This window comes from Pleurodeles waltl, chromosome 9 (assembly GCF_031143425.1).
Source record: "Pleurodeles waltl isolate 20211129_DDA chromosome 9, aPleWal1.hap1.20221129, whole genome shotgun sequence".
NCBI lineage: Eukaryota > Metazoa > Chordata > Amphibia > Caudata > Salamandridae > Pleurodeles > Pleurodeles waltl.
This window is the reverse complement of record NC_090448.1, coordinates 412,314,930-412,337,987: the sequence shown is the minus strand read 5'-3', so window position 1 is coordinate 412,337,987 and position 23,058 is coordinate 412,314,930. Positions and strand designations below refer to the sequence as shown.

At 45.0% G+C, this 23,058-nt stretch overlaps 1 protein-coding gene across 1 annotated transcript in view; it reads right to left on the bottom strand.

The window, feature by feature from the left end:
* LOC138259435 (adenylosuccinate synthetase isozyme 2-like) overlaps window positions 1–23,058 on the bottom strand; it is a 48,796-nt gene that overhangs the window by 8,306 nt on the left and 17,432 nt on the right. Inside the window, exons 8-12 of the mRNA XM_069207182.1 lie at window positions 22,655–22,781; window positions 22,342–22,496; window positions 22,029–22,153; window positions 9,539–9,636; window positions 8,250–8,399 (exon numbers count right to left, since the gene is read on the bottom strand). Coding sequence (XP_069063283.1) covers window positions 8,250–8,399; window positions 9,539–9,636; window positions 22,029–22,153; window positions 22,342–22,496; window positions 22,655–22,781 — 655 coding nt within the window. The remainder of the gene's footprint in view (window positions 1–8,249; window positions 8,400–9,538; window positions 9,637–22,028; window positions 22,154–22,341; window positions 22,497–22,654; window positions 22,782–23,058) is intronic.

Genomic DNA, 23,058 nt, shown 5'->3' with positions numbered 1-23,058 from the left:
AGTGCTTTTAAAACTGCTGCACAAATGAAGTCTTAAATATAAAAGCACGCACGTATTTCTGTCCATAAGCCCAGGCCTGCGGACCCCCTGGGAATGTGTCATGGACCCCTGGGGGTCTGCAGACCACAGGTTGGAACCACTGAGTTAGACCCTTTATGAACAACGAGAGGAAGCAGGAGGATTTTCTGACATATGGAATGGGTGTAGAGTTAAATTTGAATGCTTAAAGCAATGCTAGGTCTCTCTTCCAAGAGATGGGAGCTCGTTGAGGCCATTCAGTCTTATCAGCCCAAAGAGGGTTTGGCTTTTGTTTAAGTGCGTCGAAGACACTAGGAAAGGTTGCACACGCAGAACTCTGAATGTTTTACTCCTGGATTTCATGGGCAAGAGCCTGTGTTATTGTTTTGAAGCATGCTCCCTGTGGAACGGCAGGAGAGCACAGGTTCTGCAACCGGGTACAGTAATGAAAATGTCACTTACCCAGTGTACATCTGTTCGTGGCATCAGTCGCAGTAGATTCGCATGTTCTGCAATAGCTCGCCATCTGGTGTTGGGCCGGAGTGTTACAAGTTGTTTTTCTTCGAAGAAGTCTTTCGAGTCACGGGACCGAGTGACTCCTCCTTTTGTCTCCATTGCGCATGGGCGTCGACTCCATCTTCGATTGTTTTTCCCCGCAGAGGGTGAGGTAGGAGTTGAATTGTAGTAATAGTGCCCATGCAATGGAGTGACTAAGTATGCACCTATTTAAGGTTGAGATGATACATATATAAATAATTGAAGGTAACTTCCAAACTGCTACAGGCTCCCGGGGAGGCGGGTGGGCACATGCGAATCTACTGCGACTGATGCCACGAACAGATGTACACTGGGTAAGTGACATTTTCAGTTCGATGGCATCTGTCGCTGTAGATACGCATGTTCTGCATAGACTAGTAAGCAGTTATTTCCCCAAAAGCGGTGGATCAGCCTGTAGGAGTGGAAGTAGTTTGAAATAATGTTCTTAATACAGCTTGACCTACTGTGGCTTGTTGTGCGGATAACACGTCTACACAGTAGTGCTTGGTGAATGTGTGAGGCGTAGACCATGTGGCTGCCTTACATATTTCTTGCATTGGGATGTTTCCTAGAAAGGCCATGGTAGCACCTTTCTTTCTGGTTGAGTGTGCCCTTGGTGTAATGGGCAGCTGTCGTTTAGCTTTAAGGTAGCAGATTTGGATGCATTTAACTATCCATCTGGCTATACCTTGTTTTGAAATTGGGTTTCCTGCGTGAGGTTTTTGAAATGCAATAAAGAGTTGTTTAGTCTTTCTGATGTTTTTTGTTCTGTCAATGTAATACATTAATGCTCTTTTGACATCTAACGTATGTAGTGCCCTTTCAGCTACGGTATCTGGCTGTGGAAAGAACACTGGAAGTTCCACTGTTTGATTTAGATGGAACGGTGAAATAACCTTTGGCAAAAATTTAGGATTGGTCCTTAGGACGACTTTATTTTTGTGTAGTTGTATAAAAGGTTCCTGTATAGTAAATGCCTGAATCTCGCTTACTCTTCTTAGGGAAGTAATGGCGATGAGAAATGCCACCTTCCAGGTTAGGAACTGTATTTCGCAGGAGTGCATGGGTTCAAAAGGTGGACCCATAAGTCTAGTTAGGACAACATTTAGGTTCCATGAAGGAACAGGAAGTGTTCTTGGTGGTATAATTCTCCTAAGGCCCTCCATGAATGCTTTAATGACTGGTATTTTATATAGGGAAGTTGAATAGGTAGTTTGCAGGTATGCAGATATTGCTGCGAGGTGAATCTTAATGGAAGAGAAAGCTAGGTTAGATTTTTGTAAGTGAAGCAAGTAACCCACTACATGTTCTGGAGTTGTGTGTAATGGTTGTATTTGATTAATATGGCAGTAGCAAACAAACCTTTTCCATTTACTTGCATAGCAGTGCCTGGTGGATGGCCTTCTTGCTTGTTTTATGACTTCCATACATTCTTGGGTAAGTTGTAAGTGCCCGAATTCTAGGATTTCAGGAGCCAGATTGCTAGATTCAGCGATGCTGGATCTGGGTGTCTGATCTTTTGGTTGTGCTGTGTCAACAGATCTGGCCTGTTGGGCAATTTGATGCAGGGTACCACTGATAGGTCTAGCAGCGTTGTGTACCAGGGTTGCCTTGCCCAAGTTGGTGCTATCAATATGAGTTTGAGTTTGCTTTGACTGAGTTTGTTTACCAGGTAAGGAAGGAGAGGGAGAGGAGGAAAAGCGTAAGCAAATATCCCTGACCAGTTCATCCATAGGGCATTGCCTTGGGATTGTTTGTGTGGGTATCTGGATGCGAAGTTTTGGCATTTTGCGTTCTCCCTTGTCGCAAACAAGTCTATCTGAGGTGTTCCCCAGAGTTTGAAATAAGTGTTCAGAATTTGGGGGTGAATTTCCCATTCGTGGACCTGTTGGTGGTCTCGAGAGAGATTGTCTGCGAGTTGATTTTGTATCCCTGGTATAAACTGTGCAATTAGGCGAATTTGGTTGTGAATTGCCCAATGCCAAATTTTTTTAACTGCGTGGAGTGCGTCCCCCCCCTGCTTGTTTAGATAATACATTGTTGTCATGTTGTCTGTTTTGACGAGAATGTATTTGTGAACTATTATTGGTTGGAAAGCTTTTAGTGCTTGAAAAACTGCTAGAAGTTCTAGGTGATTGATATGTAGTCTTGTTTGATGTACGTTCCATTGTCCTTGTATGCTGTGTTGATCGAGGTGTGCTCCCCACCCTGTCATGGAAGCATCTGTTGTTATTACGTATTGTGGCACTGGGTCTTGGAAAGGCCGCCCCTTGTTTAAATTTATGTTGTTCCACCACAGAAGCGAGAGGTAAGTTTGGCGGTCTATTAACACCAGATCTAGAAGGTGACCCTGTGCCTGAGACCACTGTGATGCTAGGCATTGTTGTAAGGGCCTCATGTGCAGTCTTGCGTTTGGGACAATGGCTATGCATGATGACATCATGCCTAGGAGTTGTAATACCATCTTTGCTTGTATCTTTTGTGTTGGATACATGCGTTGTATGATGGTGTTGAAATTTTGAATTCTTTGTGGACTTGGAGTGGCTACTCCTTTTGATGTGTCTATTATGGCTCCCAGGTATTGTTGTACTCTGCGTGGCAGAATTTTGGATTTTATGAAATTGACGGTGAACCCTAGTTTGAAGAGGGTTTGTATGATATGATTTGTGTGATTTGAGCACTCTATTAACGAATGGGCCTTGATTAGCCAGTCGTCTAGATATGGGAACACATGTATCTGCTGCCTTCTTATGTGTGCTGCGACTACCGCTAGACATTTGGTAAAGACTCTTGGTGCGGTTGTTAATCCGAAAGGCAGTACCTTGAATTGGTAATGTATGCCTTTGAATACAAACCTTAGGTATTTCCTGTGCGATGGGTGTATTGGTATATGGAAATAAGCATCCTTGAGGTCTAAGGTTGCCATGTAGTCGTGCAGTTTTAGCAATGGCAATACTTCTTGTAGTGTGACCATGTGGAAGTGGTCTGATTTGATGAAAGTGTTCACTACTCTGAGGTCTAGGATTGGTCTCAGTGTTTTGTCCTTCTTTGGTATCAGAAAGTACAGTGAGTAAACTCCTGTGTTTATTTGTGTGTTTGGCACTAATTCGATTGCATTCTTTTGCAATAGTGCCTGCACTTCTATCTCCAGGAGATTGGAATGGTGTGTTGTTAAATTTTGTGCTTTTGGTGGTATGTTTGGAGGGAATTGTAGAAATTCTATGCAATAACCATGTTGGATAATCGCTAGAACCCAAGTGTCTGTAGTGATTTCCTCCCATGCTTTGTAATAATGACCTATTCTTCCCCCCACTGGTGTTGTGTGGAGGGGGTGAGTGACCTGTGAGTCACTGTTTAGTAGTAGGGGCTTTGGGGCTTTGAAATCTTCCTCTATTTCTAGGGAATTGCCCTCCTCTATATTGTCCCCGAAAACCTCCTCTATACTGTCCCTGGTAACTGGACGGTGTGGCTTGTGAGGTGCTGGCTTGTGTGCTTTGACCTCGAAACCCCCCTCGAAAGGGCGTTTTACGGAATGTGCTGTAATTTCCTCTGCTCTGCGGGGAGTAGAGTGCGCCCATGGCTTTGGCAGTGTCCGTATCTTTTTTGAGTTTCTCAATCGCTGTGTCCACTTCTGGACCGAACAGTTCTTTTTCATTAAAAGGCATATTGAGAACTGCTTGTTGAATCTCTGGTTTAAATCCAGACGTTCGGAGCCATGCATGCCTTCTGATAGTTACAGATGTATTAATTGTCCGTGCAGCTGTATCTGCAGCGTCCATGGAGGAGCGGATCTGGTTGTTGGAAATGGTCTGTCCTTCCTCGACCACTTGCTTTGCCCTATTTTGTAAGTCCTTGGGCAGATGTTCAATGAGATGTTGCATCTCGTCCCAGTGGGCTCTGTCATAGCGCGCAAGTAGTGCCTGGGAGTTCGCGATGCGCCACTGGTTTGCAGCTTGTGCTGCGACTCTCTTACCAGCTGCATCGAACTTGCGGCTTTCTTTATCTGGGGGTGGTGCATCTCCAGATGTGTGGGAGTTGGCCCTTTTCCTAGCTGCTCCTACAACAACAGAGTCTGGTGGCAGCTGTGTAGTGATGAAAACCGGGTCCGTAGGAGGCGGCTTATACTTTTTTTCCACCCTTGGTGTGATTGCCCTACTTTTGACCGGCTCCTTAAATATGTCTTTTGCGTGCCGGAGCATACCAGGGAGCATAGGCAGGCTTTGGTATGAGCTGTGGGTGGAGGAGAGTGTGTTGAATAAGAAATCATCCTCGACCTGTTCTGAGTGGAGGATTACGTGGTGAAATTGTGCTGCTCTAGCCACCACCTGAGAGTACGCGGTGCTGTCTTCTGGTGGAGATGGCTTTGTAGGGTATGCCTCCGGGCTGTTATCTGACACTGGGGCATCGTATAGGTCCCATGCGTCCTGATCTTGGTCACCCTGGCTCATGGTGGTGTGAGCTGGGGAGTGTGATGGAGTTTGTGCTGGTGAAACGTCAATCACGGGCGGAGGAGAGGGTGGTGGTGTAACTCTTTTCACCACTTTTGGTTGTGGTGCTTGTTCCGTCTGGAACTCCAACCTCCTCTTTCTCCTAATGGGGGGAAGGGTGCTTATTTTTCCTGTCCCCTGCTGAATGAAGATACGCTTTTGCGTATGGTCCACATCAGTTGCTTGTAGCTCTTCCTCAAACCTATGCTTCTGCATTTGGGAGGTTAGCGAGTGCTCTTCTGTATAAGAGCCTACAGCTGGGTCGCTTGCAGTTTGTTTCGGCATCGAAACTTTGTCTGCGTGTTTTTTCGGCTCCGAGGTGACTTTTTTCCTTTTCGGGGCCGAAACCTCTTGGCGTCGATCTGTTTCGGTGCCGCTGTCTCGGCGTCGAGCCGTGTCCACACCGGCATCTCGGTGTCGAGGCTTATCTCCAGCACTTTCTCGGTCCCGAGAAGGCTGCGTGCCGGTGTCTCGACCGGAGTCGGACGATCTCGGCACTGTTTGGGCCTTTTTCCGTGCCGACGGTCGGTCACCGAATTTATGGGTCGAGCCATGGCCTGGTGGCAGTGGCGTCCCCTGGGCCTTGTAAATGTTTCTCTGTGTGGTTTTCGACGTCTTACTCACGGTTTGTGTATCGTCGAATCCTTCGGAGTCTGAGTCTTGGATCGAGAAGGTACCTTCCTCTTCCTGTTCCTCGAACTCCCGTTGGGCTGTCGGTGCGGACGCCATCTGAAGTCTTCTGGCTCGACGGTCTCGGAGTGTTTTTCGGGACCGGAACGCACGACAGGCCTCGCAGGTGTCTTCGCTGTGCTCAGGTGACAGGCACAGGTTGCAGACCAAGTGTTGGTCTGTGTAGGGGTATTTATTGTGGCATTTGGGGCAGAAACGAAACGGGGTCCGTTCCATCGGCGTTCTTCAGCACGCGGTCGGGCCGACCAGGCCCCGACGGAGGATCGAAAAACTACCCCGAAGGGCACCGGAGCTCTTCGATCTTCGATGCGGTGTTGAATGTAAGTACGCCGACCCCGAACGCAACAATACCGACGAAAATCTTCCGAAATTAGCTAATTTTCCGTTCCGAAACTCGGAGCGACAGGAACACGTCCGAACCCGATGGCGGAAAAAAAACAATCGAAGATGGAGTCGATGCCCATGCGCAATGGAGACAAAAGGAGGAGTCACTCGGTCCCGTGACTCGAAAGACTTCTTCGAAGAAAAACAACTTGTAACACTCCGGCCCAACACCAGATGGCGAGCTATTGCAGAACATGCGTATCTACAGCGACAGATGCCATCGAACTGCTAGTTTTGCGAAATGGCGTCTGAGCTCCGAGCATCCGAGCTCTGAATCAGTAGAATGGTACGACTGCAGGGCTAGTATGAAGGTATGGCAGTGGTGGTTCCTAGGGATGGTTTAGATGCTGTTTCGTTATGTCAGTCTGCTTAGTGCAGGCTTTTCAGAACACTGCTGTTGCCACCTTTGGCTAAACTAAGGGCAGCAGGTAAAAGTATTCGGGGGGAGGGGGATTGGGGCAGCACAACATATCACTCAACTGTAGGCAAATGGAATTACTAGCATGACCCCATCACCAATCATTAGAGCGATGGCTATAACTGTAGAAGCAGTATATAGGTTTGCACCGAGAAAGAAAAGGGTCATGCTAGATAAGCTCAGCAGCCCTTTTTCATCATCATTAACTATACATGCATCCGAAAAACAGCCTTCTGCATTTTCAGATACTTAATATGCCCCAGAACATTTGCTGCTGCATTCCACTATGTCTAAGCTAGGAAGAAAAAAATAAATAAAATCCTTTCCTTGACCTGACTCAAGGGTATCTGGCATAAATTTTCAGGCCACACACAAACTCAATCAATCAAGGACTTGTAAAGTGCAGCTAGTCACCCATAGAGTCTCAAGCTGCTGAATGTAGGCATGCTGCTCTGTCGAAGAGCCAGGTCTTGAGGTCCTTCCTGAACTGCTTCAGTGATGCGGTCTGCCTGAGCTTGAGGGAGGAAGTGTGTTCCATGTCCGGGCTGCTAGGTAGGAGAAGGATCTTCCTTCTGCTGTACTTTTCCGGATCTTGGAGACGGCTGCAAGGGCGAGCTGGGAGTTACGGAGATGTCTCTTGGGAACGTAGAAGGTGAGGCGGTGGTTGAGGTATGCTGGTCCTATGTTGTGCAGTGTCTTGAAGATGTGGATCAGGAGTTTGTATGTGATGCGCTTGTTGACTGGGACCAGTGTAGGTCTCTGAGGTGGGAGGCGATTCGGCTGTGTTGAGGGATTTCCAGGATGAGTCTGGCTGATTGGCGTTTCTTAGTAATGCCGGCATAGAGTGCGTTGCCTTAGTCCAGTTTGCTCGTGATGAGCGTGTTTGTGACTGTCTTCCTCGAGTTGGGGGAATCCATTTAAAATCTTTAGCAGGAGACTGAGGGTGTGGAAGCTTTATGAGGAGACGGCGTTAACTTGGTGGGCCATCGACAGAGCAGAGTCCAGGATGATGCAGGAAACTGCTGAGGGTTAAGTCGTGCTTTTTGACCTTTTGTTAAATTCAACATTCAAAACTGATCTAGTCCGAGAACGGGACACAGCATGTCGTAAATGCAAACTCTTTAACCGTTATGGGGAAAAGGAATAGCTGAAACTAAAACCCAGCTGCCTATGCACTTTAAGCGAAATGTCTGATTTTGGACTAGAGCCCATAAGGAACACAGCTGCGTAGAGAAAGCAATTTGTTCCAGCAGACAAAAAAAGTTGCAGATTAGGAAAGAAAAGAACCATTAATGTGTATGCTTAAAATTAGTAAAGTTTTTCATAGATGTGGAAAATTTCAGTCAAAATTTATGAACTACTTATGTTAATTTCTGTGCATGTTCCATTGCAGGGTGTAATTACCTCCCTCTCACTCCAGATTAACCTCTTTCCTCTCAGCAGATACAAAAGGTCACAACCCAGCATACTGCCTGTTTGTGGTGAGGTTGAGGTTTCTAAGATCACGTACAAATCACCCAAATGTAATAAAGTCGCTCCCACAGTGTCCTCCCGTCCGAGACATGAGCAGGACCAAACCTGCTTATCTTCAGATACTGGGGATTAGAAAATCCCATAGTGAGCAGACGCAGCCATAAGACTGGTCAATAAAGAATGGAGCTTGGAAAGAGGTAACAGGGGCAACAAGGTGTATTTTGTTTCGGTTATAAGCATACCTGGCACTTGCAGATACTCTTCAATGAACCGGATGTATTTCTTTGCATTCTCTGGCAGGTCTGACGAGCTCCGGGCTTCCACCGTGCTGCACTTCCACCCTGGGAGAGTCGTGTAATCCACATCTACCTTATTCAGCACCTCTTGATTAGCTGTGGAGAGAAAGCATTTGAAATAAAGGTTTTGCTCGGATTCGTCCAGAACCCGTGCCCTCATACAACACCCAGCCTCACACCCAGCACACTGGTGTGGCAGAGGATGAAAACGCCTGCGGCTGCAGACCCGGCGACTCCCTGTTACAGAGCCAGCGAGACCCAATGGGAGTGCGGGCGCACAGACCTAGCAAGACCACAACCACAGAGACTACCACAAGAGTTAGGAAGCCTACGGGAGGACAGCAGCAGACACCGCAGCCACCCAGCTGTAGCAGTCGAATTAAGTCAACAGTAGCAGTCTCTAGCCTTCTTGTGGCCACAGAGCTGAACACATCCAGCCCTATCCTTGGGCTAGTGTTTCCACGAGCACAAATAAAGAGAAGGCTCAAAAAAGGTTATTGTTAAAAAAGCGTATATAAAAAAACGCTACAAGATATGTAGCTTGTGTAATGTAATTATTACCAGCTTATTAGGCAAAGAACAAGCAAAATGCAACAAGACATTTACGGTTAATGAAGCATCATCATCTTAGTGGATATAATAAAACATCGACCAATGGCCATTTTAAAAAGTGAAACCCCGACTTCTTGCTATCGCTGTCCCTGAAGAGGGAAGTGTACAAACAGAAAAACTTGCTTAGTCAATTGAAATCAAACAGTACTTTCTGCCATAGGATAGCAATGGTAACAGTATTTCAACATGGACATCTGCACAGTAACTATGCACGGTCACTGGACCTGCAGAAAAGGACTCAATCCCCTGCTTACAGTGGTAGTCTGAAAACGTCACGAGTGCTTGGAAGCAAGCTCAAGTCACGTAGCTAGAGTTCTTTAATAAAAAACAGAAGTCCTGGCTGGGCCTCCAAAAAGGTGGGCTATTTATTCCCCTCCCAATGTGTAACATCTAGACCTGGCTTTATCAAAATATGTTGGTGATAAGATATGAGCGGGGCCTCCAACGCCATAGCATTTCTCTAGGTCATTTTGTTTTCTTCAAGGCGCAAAGGACAGAAGCAGATTGCCCTGCAGAGCCCTTTTCAGTGCCCATTTGTTAGAGCTCTGCCTACGGATATCCGGATATGCTATTGACTTCCAATTACAACCACACACCTTCTTTCAGCAACCTCATATACTGACCTGGAAAGTATGGGATCCTTTTCCCATTCAGGCAGTACTCCACGCCTACTTTAATCTCTTCCAACCCATCCAGGATATCCAGCTTGGTCAGAGCAATCCTGCAGAAAAGATAAGATTTTTAGCTGGTGGCTTTCCTGATATTGTAAACACCCCTCTCCTACCACATTAGCACCAAGAAGAAGCAAACACTTAAGGGAACAGGCGGAGGGGCCAAGATGTGATGTAGAAGATCCATGCCAGGATTACACAACTCTGCCAAATAATCCTTTCCAAAGTTCTTTTTCCTGCATCCAGTCAGACAAAGGTGTGATGGAAACAACTTAGTAAAGCCAAGATCGGACTAGCATAACGTGTTTACAAAGATTTAGGGGAATCTGATTGGCTTAAGGGTAAACCAAAGAGTGTCAGCTTCGATGCAAATCTGTCACAAAGAGAAAGACCAAGGAGTAACACAGTTTCAAAACTGTCAGGAAGAGAAAAAAAAATCCTAAACTTTCTTAAAAGGGGAATTCCACGAACATCAGCTTTCTGATCTGGGGCATCAAAGCTAAAGGAGTCCTGGGAAAGAATATCCAAGTGACAACTAACTAAAGCAGAAATCTCTAGCAGTGTGGAAAGTGGAACTGATGGATTAAGATTAGACAAAGCTAGGTTTGTTTTGCTCTCGAGAACAAACATTTCAGTAACAGTCAGAACAGATGTGTCATGGTTAAAGTAGGTGTGAAAGCATTTGTGTAAATCGTCAGAATCTGGTCACTGCTGGTTGAGGCAGGCTCCAGCGGGGGCTACCTGCATGGAAACATGGAGCTGCCTGCGTGATGTCTAGAAAGAGGTGGGTCTACTTGAACATGCAAGACCACCACTGCATCAAAGTTTGGCTGCCTACATTACAGTCCTCCAAATCGGATGTAATAAGTCCTGCGAAAGAAAATATTCAGCTATCTTCAGTTGAGTTTGCAGTTGTGCTGAAACTGAACCCAACAGCCTGCTCACTGGCCACAAGTATAATACTACCGTACTTAAGATGAAGCATGGCCTCAGTCCACCTACCAAACCTCAAACTACATACCGACCCCAGCACGATCTCCAGAGGTCACTGTGCCAGCCTATGAGGTAATCTTGGCGGACATCACCTGCGGCTCAGAGACTGCTGGATTAAGTAAGTACAGAACTGAGGCGGAAGTGCCAACGGCAAAAGTCTCTCATGTGCTGTCCTCCGCTCCACGCTTGGCTGTGTATTGTCCAAAATACCACAACATTTATAACCATTTACATGGCTGTCTGTATGTTGTCTAAATTCTAAATCATGACATTTAGAACATTAGCTTGAGAATCCCTTTACAGTATGATTTCTGGTAATTCATTAAGGAACCCACCACATTATAAAATAGTGCATAACTCATCTTGCTTTTAAGGGTGAAAAGGCACCAAACTCTATCCCAAAACCCATCAATTATCGCAAACCAAAATACCAACCCATTAAACCCTACCCTACAACAGGTTGAGATGCAAATAAAATAATCAGACACCAACTGACAAAAATCAAAATGCTGGCGCTTGAAAGTGAGATGGGATAGACCATATTGTGAATTGAAGCAATCTTGCTAATGGTCATGACGGGTTTCGCCAAATGGCACAAAACATGGGAATGCCACATTTATGCATTAAACACCAAAGACATTGTTCAGGGAGACATGTAAACCACCAGTCTAAATCTCTAGACTATATTGCCAATGTACAGGATTCCTCTTTCCAAGGCCTGAAGGGATATAGGTGGGTGCCACTGGAATTATGGGATTGTGCGGCCGCGCAGATTTTCGCATAATTACAGATTTGCAGCATTTGACACATAATCCAACATCTGCCGCATAATCTGCAGATTTTAACAAACATTTGTCTTTGTTTCTAGTTAAAACGGTAAAAAAGTTACAAACAGTGCAGCGCATGCATTGCTGCACAGTGGAAGACCCTTTCCAAAGTTACATTTGTGTTGCTATATTTGGGTGTTAAACTGGTACTGAGATCCAGCAATGCCCAAACAATGTTAAATTTGCAAATGACAAAATAATGAAGTAATACCATCACAAAATGTGCTGCATTATGCCACATAATTTTCCTTTTCTTGATGCATTATTTACTCAACCCTGTCACAATTCCAGTGGCCCTGGGTATAGGCTGTACTGGAAAGGGTGGACTGTAGAAAGACCGTTAGGATCTGTATACAGGCAAAAAAGGGCTATCTGCACCAATGTACACAGAGGTGAGATGGCGGAGCTTCTGCACCTTAGTACAAGTACAGAACAGTGTGACAGAGCCACAGTGGAGGCTCTCTGTAGCAAGGCATAAGAATTTTGGGGGGGTGGGGGGCTTCCAATGTACAGCGGCATCTACAGCTCCAACCAGATACCCCTGAAGATTAGCACTTATTTCCCCATGTGCTGTGGACTGTGTGAAACTCATTCAGGAAGTCTCAACTGCCTCCTCTGGAATCCACAGTGCTTTTATCAATTGATGGCTACATGCCCCCCTTTCCTTGTTGAAATGACCATGAAACCACGCCCGCCATTGGGTGGCCAGAATTCTACATTTTGAACATGGCAAAGCCTTTGGATGGCTTTATTTTCCCACCAATGCTCATAAGAACTGGATAAAAGAGGTCCATCAAGGTTTAGTTCCTTGTAGTAAATGCACTTCAGAAGAAGCTTTGCTGCATCAGCTAGGAGAAATAAGATTGTATACGTTACTGTCCTCCAAGGCTTTGACAGCATGACGGAAGAAGCCCTCTTGCTCTGCCATCTGAGGAACACAAAAGCTACTTCTCCTCCTCCCTAGGTTATTAATGTATGTGTTGTTTGCTAAACCTGATGGTCTCTATTACACAGCCATCCATCAAGGATGCACACTGCGATGTATAGTATAATGCCCAGTATAAACATATTGGTTCCATGCTTTAAGGGCCCCAAGTCCATCTCAAAGTGATCATTAGTCTCCCGCTCCCAGCAATGTCATTATCTTCAGTAATCAGTGGGGGGCTCTTGCACCAGAATCTTTTTAGGGGCCCCAGCGCTCCAAGTTCCAAGATGACTGCATGACAGAGAAGCTTTGAGGATCAGGAGCATGTATCAGCTGAGCAGTGAAAATGAGGAGTAGGAAACAATGGGATCTGGGCTCTGAAAAGCAGTGTGGGCACAGATCCTGGGGTCTGATGCTCTCACATAGCATAAAACTCGCCACAATACTGGACTGCATTATTTATAAAAGCGGAACAGCAAGCAGAAACGATTCCAGACCTACCGTGGTGAGAGGGATGTCATGGGCTGGAGGCTGGGGTAGGCAATCACCATATGCTCTAGACAGGTCGTGAGGGTTGCTATTCCACCCCGATGGGAACTGGGGCCCTGTGTACACCAGGCAATATGTTGGGCCTGCATAGTTTGGTGAAGAACAAGGTCCAAGAGTGCTGATGATTGAATTACTATGGGGACGTAAAAAGCAACTTTCCAGGACCCCAAGATGGTGGAGCGCTTTAGCTTTAAGAGGCTGAGTCGACATAACCCAATCACAAGGGGCAATCGTCAGGCCTGATAAACGTAGAGAATGGGTATGCTTGTGTCCTTCAGACACAGCTGAACGACGTGCCTGGGGTCTTAGGGGCCTAAGTAATTTAAGAAACTGGTCCACTTTTTGCTCAATATGTTTGGTTGGAGATCCTGCATTGCACAGTGGAGGATGTTGCAGTTATGCTACTGTGTCTCAAAGTGAAGGCCACCCTCTCCCTTCACATCCCGGGTTACTCGATGCATAATCCAATGGCTCAGTGGGAATGACACCACCCTGGTGACTGCGGCATACCTTCCACCATAAAATGAGACTATAACATCAGTAGTCTACAGAATATCACTCCACTATGTGCTGCTGTTGAACGTCGCCGGGAAGGTCCTCTGTTCACTCCGGAACACTGTATGCAAATATTGGGAATTCAGATGCTACGCAAGCTAAACCATAGTTCGAGGTGAAGTGCTGGAGACCGCAGACGTTGAATGAGGTCAGGGATCCTTACAGCAAATGAACCACCAGGCAATTATGAGCCACCTGGGCATGATGTCAATACTGATGTGTCCAACAAAGCCTAGTATCAATTAATAACAAAATCAATGCATTCAAAAATAGAACTGATGCTACAGCCTTACAAATTGACTAAAAAGCAGGATGGAAAAACAGTATATCAGTTGCGTGAGGATGACCTAAGAAAATGCAACAAGAAAGATAGTTGACTAAGGGCAATGTACTGTATCATCAAAGCGAAGGCTTGGAGTGTCGCCCAAGAAGAAATAACTTCAGGATTTGGGAAATCGACAGAAGTAGTCAGAAAGGAAAACTATGAGCTGAACACAGATGACCAGAGCTTCTTTAATGACTTCTGGAATCAGGTCTGCTCACTATTCCAAGGCAATTATCTGGGAAGTGGACTTTAACGTGGCGCTGGAAGCCGAATAGGACAGAGCGCACACTTCTGTGAGATACACACTAGCTGCAAAGACATTTCAAGGAACCCTGTCTGACCATGATCTGATAAGTAGCTGCATCCTGCACAACGGGAAGGCAAATACACCTCTTCAGTCAACATGTGGGCTCACCTGAGCCTCTGGGTGGGTACGTAGAATATTTGCCCCTGGACAGGTGGTGGAGCACTTTGTGAGGACCCTCTCGAACCAGGCAGTAGTGCTTTTAAAAATAAAGGTGTTTGACCAATAAATTCTATCCTGTGGAGACTATCTCTAAATACACTGCTACATAGGGTATTTAGGGAGGAAATAAAAAAATAGATCGTGAAATACTTTGCACATTCTATAGGATGTGTAGAGGAGATGACCGATATTGGGTGCCTTTGAAGTGGTCATGTATGGCCACTGCATAGCTAATCAATATGAGGTGTTAAAGACCCTTAGAGAGCAAATATCTCAACTGGGATGCGAAATTAGAAAGCTGGAATCTGAGTGATCAGCTGGAGAGTGCCCTGCGCTAGAGGCAGAAATAAGAATCAAGATCTCAATAGAACGAGGTGGTGGAAAGGGAACGGCGACACCTGGTAAGTACGCTCAGGCTTGTGGGTTTGAAGGTAAGCATCCTGATAGATAACTAATAAGAAAGGGCAGCCATGGGCAGCCAATAGTAATACACACACATAAAAGCAGATGGTAGCCTTTAGACATTAAGAAAAGATAACGAGGGTGCTCAACTACTATTCAGTTCTCCTCTTCTCCAAACACTCTGGTGTTTCCACAACTAGTGATGTTTAGTTAGAAGGTACCTTTATTGCACAGTCAGAAGATTCCCAGAGCGTATTTCTGGAAGAACCTCATGCTGTGAGAGGTGAACGGGAGTTAAGGGTCTGCCGACTGGTAAAGCCCCCAAAATGAAAGGGCTTCCATTCGAATTCAACAAAAAATTGCGGAGTTGAAAGCTCCACATGTCCTGCTTATCTGTGCTTGAGAAAGAAGTATTACTAAATCACCCTCCTAAAGCTGGAAATTCCACCAGACCATCGTGACTCAAGAGCCCTTTCTCGCTCATAAACTGCAACACTAAGATTCTGGCTAGAATTGTTGCAAACAGGCTACTAACCCTGATGCCCAGCTACATGATCAGGCCAGATTAATTCTGGGCCTATCCACTTCACACAATCTTCTTACTCTTTGCTATCCTTCACCAACTAGACCCACAACTGAATGCGGCAGCTGTGTTTCTGAATGCCACAAAGGTGTTTTAGTCTTTACATTTCTCCCTCAGCCAGGCTCTGTATTAATGGCTGGAATTTGGACCCAAAACGAGTCACCAGAGGCACGCGTCAGGGTTATCCACTTCCCCGATACTATTTGCCATTGCTCTCAAACTGCTGGCTGACAAACTGTGCCAGGACCACTCTAAGAACGCCTTCAGATGACTTTACGTGAAAGATCCGTACAAAAATCTCAGCCCAATCCTTAGAAGTTCCTAAAGTTTGGGCCATTATCAGGAATGTAAATCAATTGAAGAAAGACAGTCTTGTTCCCCTTTTACCCCAAGTGTGCTTGACTTCCCCACTGGAGAGGTGGAAAGGTACAGTTAAATATCTAGGCTTCTGGATTAGCCTTTATAAATAAGTTATACGAGTTAATAATGGGGCCACCATTACCAAACTCGAAGATCAGATATAGAGATGGAAAGGGATGCCCATATTTAAGGCGGGGTGCATTAGGGTGATCAAAACTTTGATACTTTCTAAACTCAAATTACTTCATCAATATACCTATCCCTCCTCACCAAAGTGATTTTCTACACCCTGAAATCCTTGCTAGTTAGACTGATTTGGGGGGTAAACAAGATTGATTAGCTTGGGGAACATTTACCTTACCATATCATATCATCAGGGAGGATTTTCTGCTCTGGATGTGGTGCTTTATGTTGTTTGCGCACAAGACTACTCAGCTTAATGCTGGTTCTATCCCAAACGTTACAAGGCTCAGTGGGGGTGGACAGCTGCTTTGCCAGCCCTACCTCACTCTCAATGCTGCTACGTAAAGAATTCCCTAGGCGAGTAGCAGAGATGAATATCTTGAATAGCAGTATTTAGGCTTGGGTCAAATTGGAAGTCAGGGGAAATGTCAAAATACTACGCTGGTCTGAGTTTGCCTAATGCAGCATGAGGGGAGTTTTTAAATGGAAAGTGCGGTGCATGTGGCATGAGTGACAAATCAATATTAGGCCTGAAAAATTGGTAGCAAAAGATACTGCCAATAAAACGGAAATGTAATTTGCATGCATCTGGTTTGTTTCAATTAGTGTGTGTGTGTGTGTACACACACACACACACACACACACACACACACACAATATTACCTAGTGGTGGTCGCCAGTAGGTCGTTATAGTTAGGACCATGTTTCCATAGCAAAAGCATTTTTTTGACTTGCCTATATCTTTAGCGCTGTTTGTGGGGAAAATTTTGTGAAGATTCTTCAAAGTGTGCCCGTAATTTCTGTTGCCCATGGAAAGATTCGGGGTGGTATGTCAAGTGTGGGGAGCTTGATTGGAGGCCAACACTTTAACCAGGAAGTGTTGGTAGCCATCTTGGGACTCTGCTTCAGCCGGGTCCCACAAAAAAACTGAACAAAAGAAAAAGGGGGCAGGGTAGGAATACCCCAACCCCAAGCCTTGTTCTTGGGGTACCAGAAAGACCCCGGCAGGGCATTTTTAAAAACATTTTTGTTGCAATATCAAATTTATGAATTTACAGCAAAAATAGGGGGAAACCCCCCCCCCCCCACAAGCGCACTCTCCCCTGCTTGTTTTTAATTACACCCCTGGGGTGGGGCTTGTCCCACGGGCATACCTCCTTTATTAAATTTAAAGGAAAGGTGCACAAGTGGCCCCTCTTCATGGGCATTTTTATGTCCTGAGGACCACCACCTCGCCAGGGCTTTTATTAATTATGCGCGGGGGCCTCCGGGACCCACTGGCTACCACCTCCCTGGGGCCACAATGTAAGAAATAAATGGGGGGTGGAGGAGGGGCACAGAGCCCCCCCTAGGTCCTGGGGACCACCAACCCCCTGGGGCAGGGCCAGCCTGTGAAACCAAAAGAAAGGGGGCTCCGCTGCACCCCCTCCTGGAACCATTAATGGCCCTTGGGCCCACTGCTGTCCCCCAGGGACAGCTCCTGCTATGTCTGGGGGTGCCCACCCCAAGAACATAGCTGTTTGCTCCGACTCGGCAGGAGCTTTGACAGCTCCAATCCGTCAAGTCAAAGCAAACACAAACTCCAATCCCAGGAAGTGAGAGCTGTCAAACTGCTGTTTACAGATGCATCAATTTCTCACACACACACACACACACACACACACAGACAGAGACAGAGAGCTGCATGTTTAGCAGCTCGCTGTGTGTGCGAGCAATGCCGGCTCCCGCAGGAGGCGGGGAGCCAGCTGGGACCATAGAGACATTCAGGCTCCCCGCACAGTCCCTAAAGCTGCTGACTGGTAGGGCACCCAGGAGACATGACTGGGCCTTAGGGTATGGGCCGGTTGTGGCCCCAATGCTCATTTCACAGAAACTAAACCTCACCAGGAAGCACTTACAAATATAAACCCATCAGGTGACCCAGCTGAAGCTCCACTTCTGGAAAGGACAAATGATTTGAACTCCTGGATTGCCGAAGGCAAAGCAAGTGTGTTTTCTCTGCAGTTTCATATTGAAAAACGATCTGAAGTCCTTTGTGGAGGAGAATGCATTGTTAATCCATTGGAGCGCAATCTGTATGTGACTGACTGTGAAAAGCGGGTTTTTCTTGTACTCTCCGGGTGGGAGCAGAGTCCATGGTTCTCCCTTTAAATGGCTACTAGTATACAAATGTGCAAATCACCTGGAAGCTCCGCCTCTTGGCCCCACCCCATCCACCTTAGTAGTATGAAGGTCTTCCACATTTTGCCAGGATGATGGACAGCTTACCTAAGGGCCCCCAATACATTTCCCATCGATATTGGTGGTGCATTCCTATATCCGAGGAAGGAGGACATCTTCACAAAACAAAGAAGTGCTTACTTATATAGATATGAGGAAGGACCCTGGTTTGGTGGAGATTTACGAATGTTTAGCATTGTTGGCCTCTCTATTAGAGGAATCATGTCATCACATATTTCTGGATAAAGACGCACCAGGAGCAATCATGTTGCCAATACACACACAAGGCCACTGGTGACATTTGCTTGCGCTCCATTATACAGCTGTAGTGTAGAATATGTACTGGACATTTTCCAAAGGTAGAAAGAACTCAACTTGGATAGTTATTTTGTGCAATACTGTGGGCTCTTATTGGATAAAAGGGCAGGTGGGGTTTCTCTGTGGCCGAGCCACTCACACAGGTTACAGACACTCACGCACACACACTCATGCACCCACTCACAAACCCACTCAGACCTAGAGACACTTATGCACTCACACATGCACTGTCAAAGGTTAGTGGTTACAGTTAGGAAATAAAATTAAGTAAGCTTTAGAAATTCACTTAAAAAAACCAAAGGTTACAAGGATGTTATAGGTAGGTAACATTTAAAAAAAAAAAAAAAAAAAAAAAAAAAAAAACACGAAAGGTTACAGGGACGTTAAACTAGGCTCACATTTCACCGATACAAAACCCGTGAAATTCTGCAGTTATAGTTACCTGAGCTAACTATAGCTAATGCCCTGCAATGCACTGCTTATGACCTCACCAGGCCTCGAAAAATCATAAAAAATTTACTAGACCTGCAGGTCGAGTAACTTGAATAAAGTACTCAACTAGAACTGTAATGCACTTGACCCGTAACGGGTCTCAAACTGTGAGATCCAGGCACATATTTTAGTTTACAGAGTCACCTTTTTCTTCATTCTCACATGAGAATACCTTCAAATTTCTGAGCTCAGCATTTCTGCTGTACAAAAAAAAAAAAAATCTTTGTTTGATTAAACAGACGAAACGTTTGTTCCATGTTTAAAAATAATCTAGCCCACATATAGGGGACACATGGTCCAGGACTTGCCTCTTAATTTACTAATATTATTGCTACCAGGGCAGGAGTGTTTCTGGGTTCATGTTTAAACACTCACTTTTAATAAATATACTACTAAAGCATGATGCGGTCGCACACTGTCAGTTACAGACAGAAAATGTCCAAGAAATGTCCAAAAACCTTCCCACTAACTTGCAGCTTTACTGATAAAACTATACGATTTATTAACAATCTGTGAAAATCTGGTTTGAGAAAACATTTATTCTTTGCACATCACCAAGTAAAGTCTTCTTATTAGTTTTCTTCCTATTAAAATGTTTTTTCATCACACAGAAGTACAAACAATGGGCTTTCACAACTACTGAAATGTTTGTACAGTTGACTTGGCTATTTAAAATTGAGTGTGTTAGGAAAAACCTGACAAAACCCTGGAACTCTGCAGTCAGAAGGAAAGCTAATTGAAAGACAAACTGACTTTTGACCTCTGTCTCTGAACACAGAGCAAACGTGACGAGAACAAGATTTAAACGCGTCTTTATTGCGCCTTCACTTTCCGACTGAACAGAACACCTCTTCTTTGCCAACTAGCTAGAAGAGACAAGTAGGTCCAAAAATAGCTTGACCTGATAAAATATTACTCATCGTAGCGAGTGGGTTATTAGATTTTTTGAAGCCTGCTCAAATATTACATCACTCATGACATGGTCAGTGACATCACTGATGACATCGAGAGACGCACTCACACATCCCTCACTCACCCATACGTCCATTCACACAGATGCTTATTCCACAATACAGCCACTCACACACCAACTCATTTAACCAAACAGCCACTCACCCATACAGGCTCTTAGTCTCCCATACAGCCACTGACACACCCACTCATTCACCAATACTCACTCACACAGCCATCATTCACCCACACTGCTACTCGCATACCTACATATAAACCCATACAGGGACTCCCACATCTACAGGCACTAAGATATCCACTCACACACATATACAGTCACACAGCCACTCAATATATTTTTAGAAATAGTATCACTCATTAGTAATACAGAAGTACATTTTAACTTTTGTAGTACCTTGGTATATATATGCTTATTACTAAACCTTTCAGAAAACACTCACTATGTCATCAGTGATGTCATTTCAGAGGTCAACAAAGCTGTCACTGACCATGTCATGAGTGATGTAATATGTGAGGTCATACGCAGTGGCATAGGTTAGCTCTAGTTAACTGCTGAATTTCACTGGATTTGTAGGAGTGAAATGTAAGCCCAACGAGAACATCTCTGTAACCTTTGAGATATATATATATATATACCCACACACACACACACACACACACACACACATCTATTTCATGAGATATGGGTCTTTAAAATTTGGTGACCAAGGGATGAATGTTGTTTCAGACAAGTAGGAATATAATGTAAGAGGAACCAATAGGACCTCTCACTAGTCCCAGAGTGAGAGAACAGCAAATTAATTTTTATGACAAAGGACCTCTAACTTCGGGACTAGGTTCTTTTTTAACAAACTTTTTGGGGAATCTGGGAACAAGTTCCATTTCTGTGATTTGCAAGATTGATGGCAAGCAGACAGCCACCTGGGTTCAAATTGACTGCCGCCATCTGCAAGCATCCAAGGCAGCTGGTAAATTATGACAACGAATAGACAAGATTGTAACAAGTTTGATACTTTAAAGCTTCCCGTCTAGCGTTCTCCTGGCATTTGTGAGCGGGAGAAACTGCTTACAGGTCACATTAGATTCCCAAAGGTGTTCAGAGATTGCCATAATCTTATTATAATTTTCACTATCTTACTTTATTTTCCAGTGCATAAACATAATTTTTTAGAAGATAAAGCTGCAAATGGGCATTAATCTTATTTACTTTATTGTGGTCATCTGTACACAATCAGAGGCTGTCAGACATGGGTTCTAAAGGATAACTGTGCTAAACACTGACTACCGAAGGTTCAGTCTAAACTAACGAAAGAGCGTGGCAGGTCGACACCACTGAAAGAGGAAGGCAGTCTGCATCACCGAAAGATCGAGGTGGTCTGCATCAGCAAAAGAAGGAAGGGCTGGGGCAAGACAAGAGTTCGCTAAAAATCATAAAAGCAAATAAACCAATCTACTATCATAAGGCACTCAAGACAACTCTCTAACATTTGCTAGATCTACATTGGAAAGATTAGAGAGCTTGAAAAGGTCTATTGTGCAATTTCGGTTAGATGCAGGCAAAATGGCTGAGTTTCAACAATGGAACAGTGTATTTTTTTTTTTTTACTTGGCTTACCAGTCAGAATCGGCTGCCACTAGGGCTTTAATCCAAACACTGATCCACACTTGCTTTTCTTGACCTCAGGGACCAAGCTCAACTTCTGTTATCAGCTATAAGCAGTTCTGTCTCGGAGTATTTTAAAATGCTTAAGGATTGTACAATATCAGGCAGCAGTAAGTGTCATGCAAGCGATTAAGCTGATATATAAGATTACGACTGTTCAGACACTCTTAGCTCAGGGGAAAGTACGATTTGTTTCAATTTTGAACCCTTTTCCCCATAGGTTAATCCACAGAGCAGCACCTTCTTACTTGAAGGACGGGTGGTAATTCTACTGGTATATTTATGTCTGACATTCCAGGGAAAGCAACCGTTAGTGGTCCAGATGAACACAAACTCCTGATGAAATCCAGAGAGAAGGGACAACCTCTTCTCCCTTGTAGACAAGTGGCCTTCTCGTCAAAAAGCACCTTCATGCGCACTTTTTACCCTTTGGTAAGATCAATATTTGTTCTTGCCTCTGGGGTTGTCAGTGGTCTATAAATACTAATGAGACAGAATGGGAAGAATGAGCTGTATAGAGTGCACTGGGTGGATGCTCCATAGGCACCAAAAGGTTCTGAAGAAAAGTCATCATTTTTTGTCCCTGCCTTACAGAGGAGAAATGCTTACGCGCTGAATCCATTGATCATGTGGGCGTATCTGACGAGCACCAGGTCCAGCCAACCACAACGCCGCTTCCTCCCTGTAGTCACCCCGAACTCCCGGCCATGCGATTGCAGCAGCTCACCAATGGCCTGCGGAAAGATGAAGAAAAAAAAAAAAAAAAAAGTGACCAAAGATCTTCATGGGTACGTGGTCCATCTCCCACAAAGCTTTTATGCAATAGCAAAATCTTGAGAGAATAAACAAACACCATGCGACCTTCGTGTTGCACAAGATCCCACGCCCTTCCCCTAACCAGACATGGACAACAGGCACTCACGTTGCTCTGCTCTGTCGGGAAGGCTCCCACTCCTACCCGGGTAGTATAGGCCTTAACCACCCCATACACCTTCCCAATGTATCGCGGTGGGATACCCAGGCCTGTACAGACTCCGCCCACTGTACAGTTGGAGGAGGTGACAAAGGGATAGGTGCCTGCAAGAAAGGGGGGGAAACGGGATTAAGGAAAACAAGCAAGTTAAAAAGATATTTAAAAAAAACTAACACATGCACTCACCATATAGAAGATATATCTCAACAAGCAAGACAAGAAATTACGTTAGAAGTAGAAGGTCGAGTAGTGGGTCTCTTACCAAAATCTATGTCTAACAGAGCAGCGTTGGCCCCCTCCACTAGGATCTTCTTTGCCGGTCCATGCAAGGCTTGATACATAAAGTAAACACCATCCTTCACAAGGGGTTTTATCCTCTCAGCGTACACCTGGAAATCAAACGCAGTATTACTGAGCAAGAGAAATACGTGGTGTGAAGGACTGACGAGTGCAACATAGAAGGTGGAGTTTTTCCACACAAAGACCAAAGGTCCTCGATACCTAAATTTGCCCAAGCCATTTACCCATATTTTATCAACACAGATGTACTTTAGGAATATTAGATCAGTACCAAGAGTAGCTATTTTAATAATGCTTTTGTGATTTAGTCTTCCAAGCTATATGAATGCTCTTTATGATCTGTTCCGAATGCAATGAGGGTCTGTT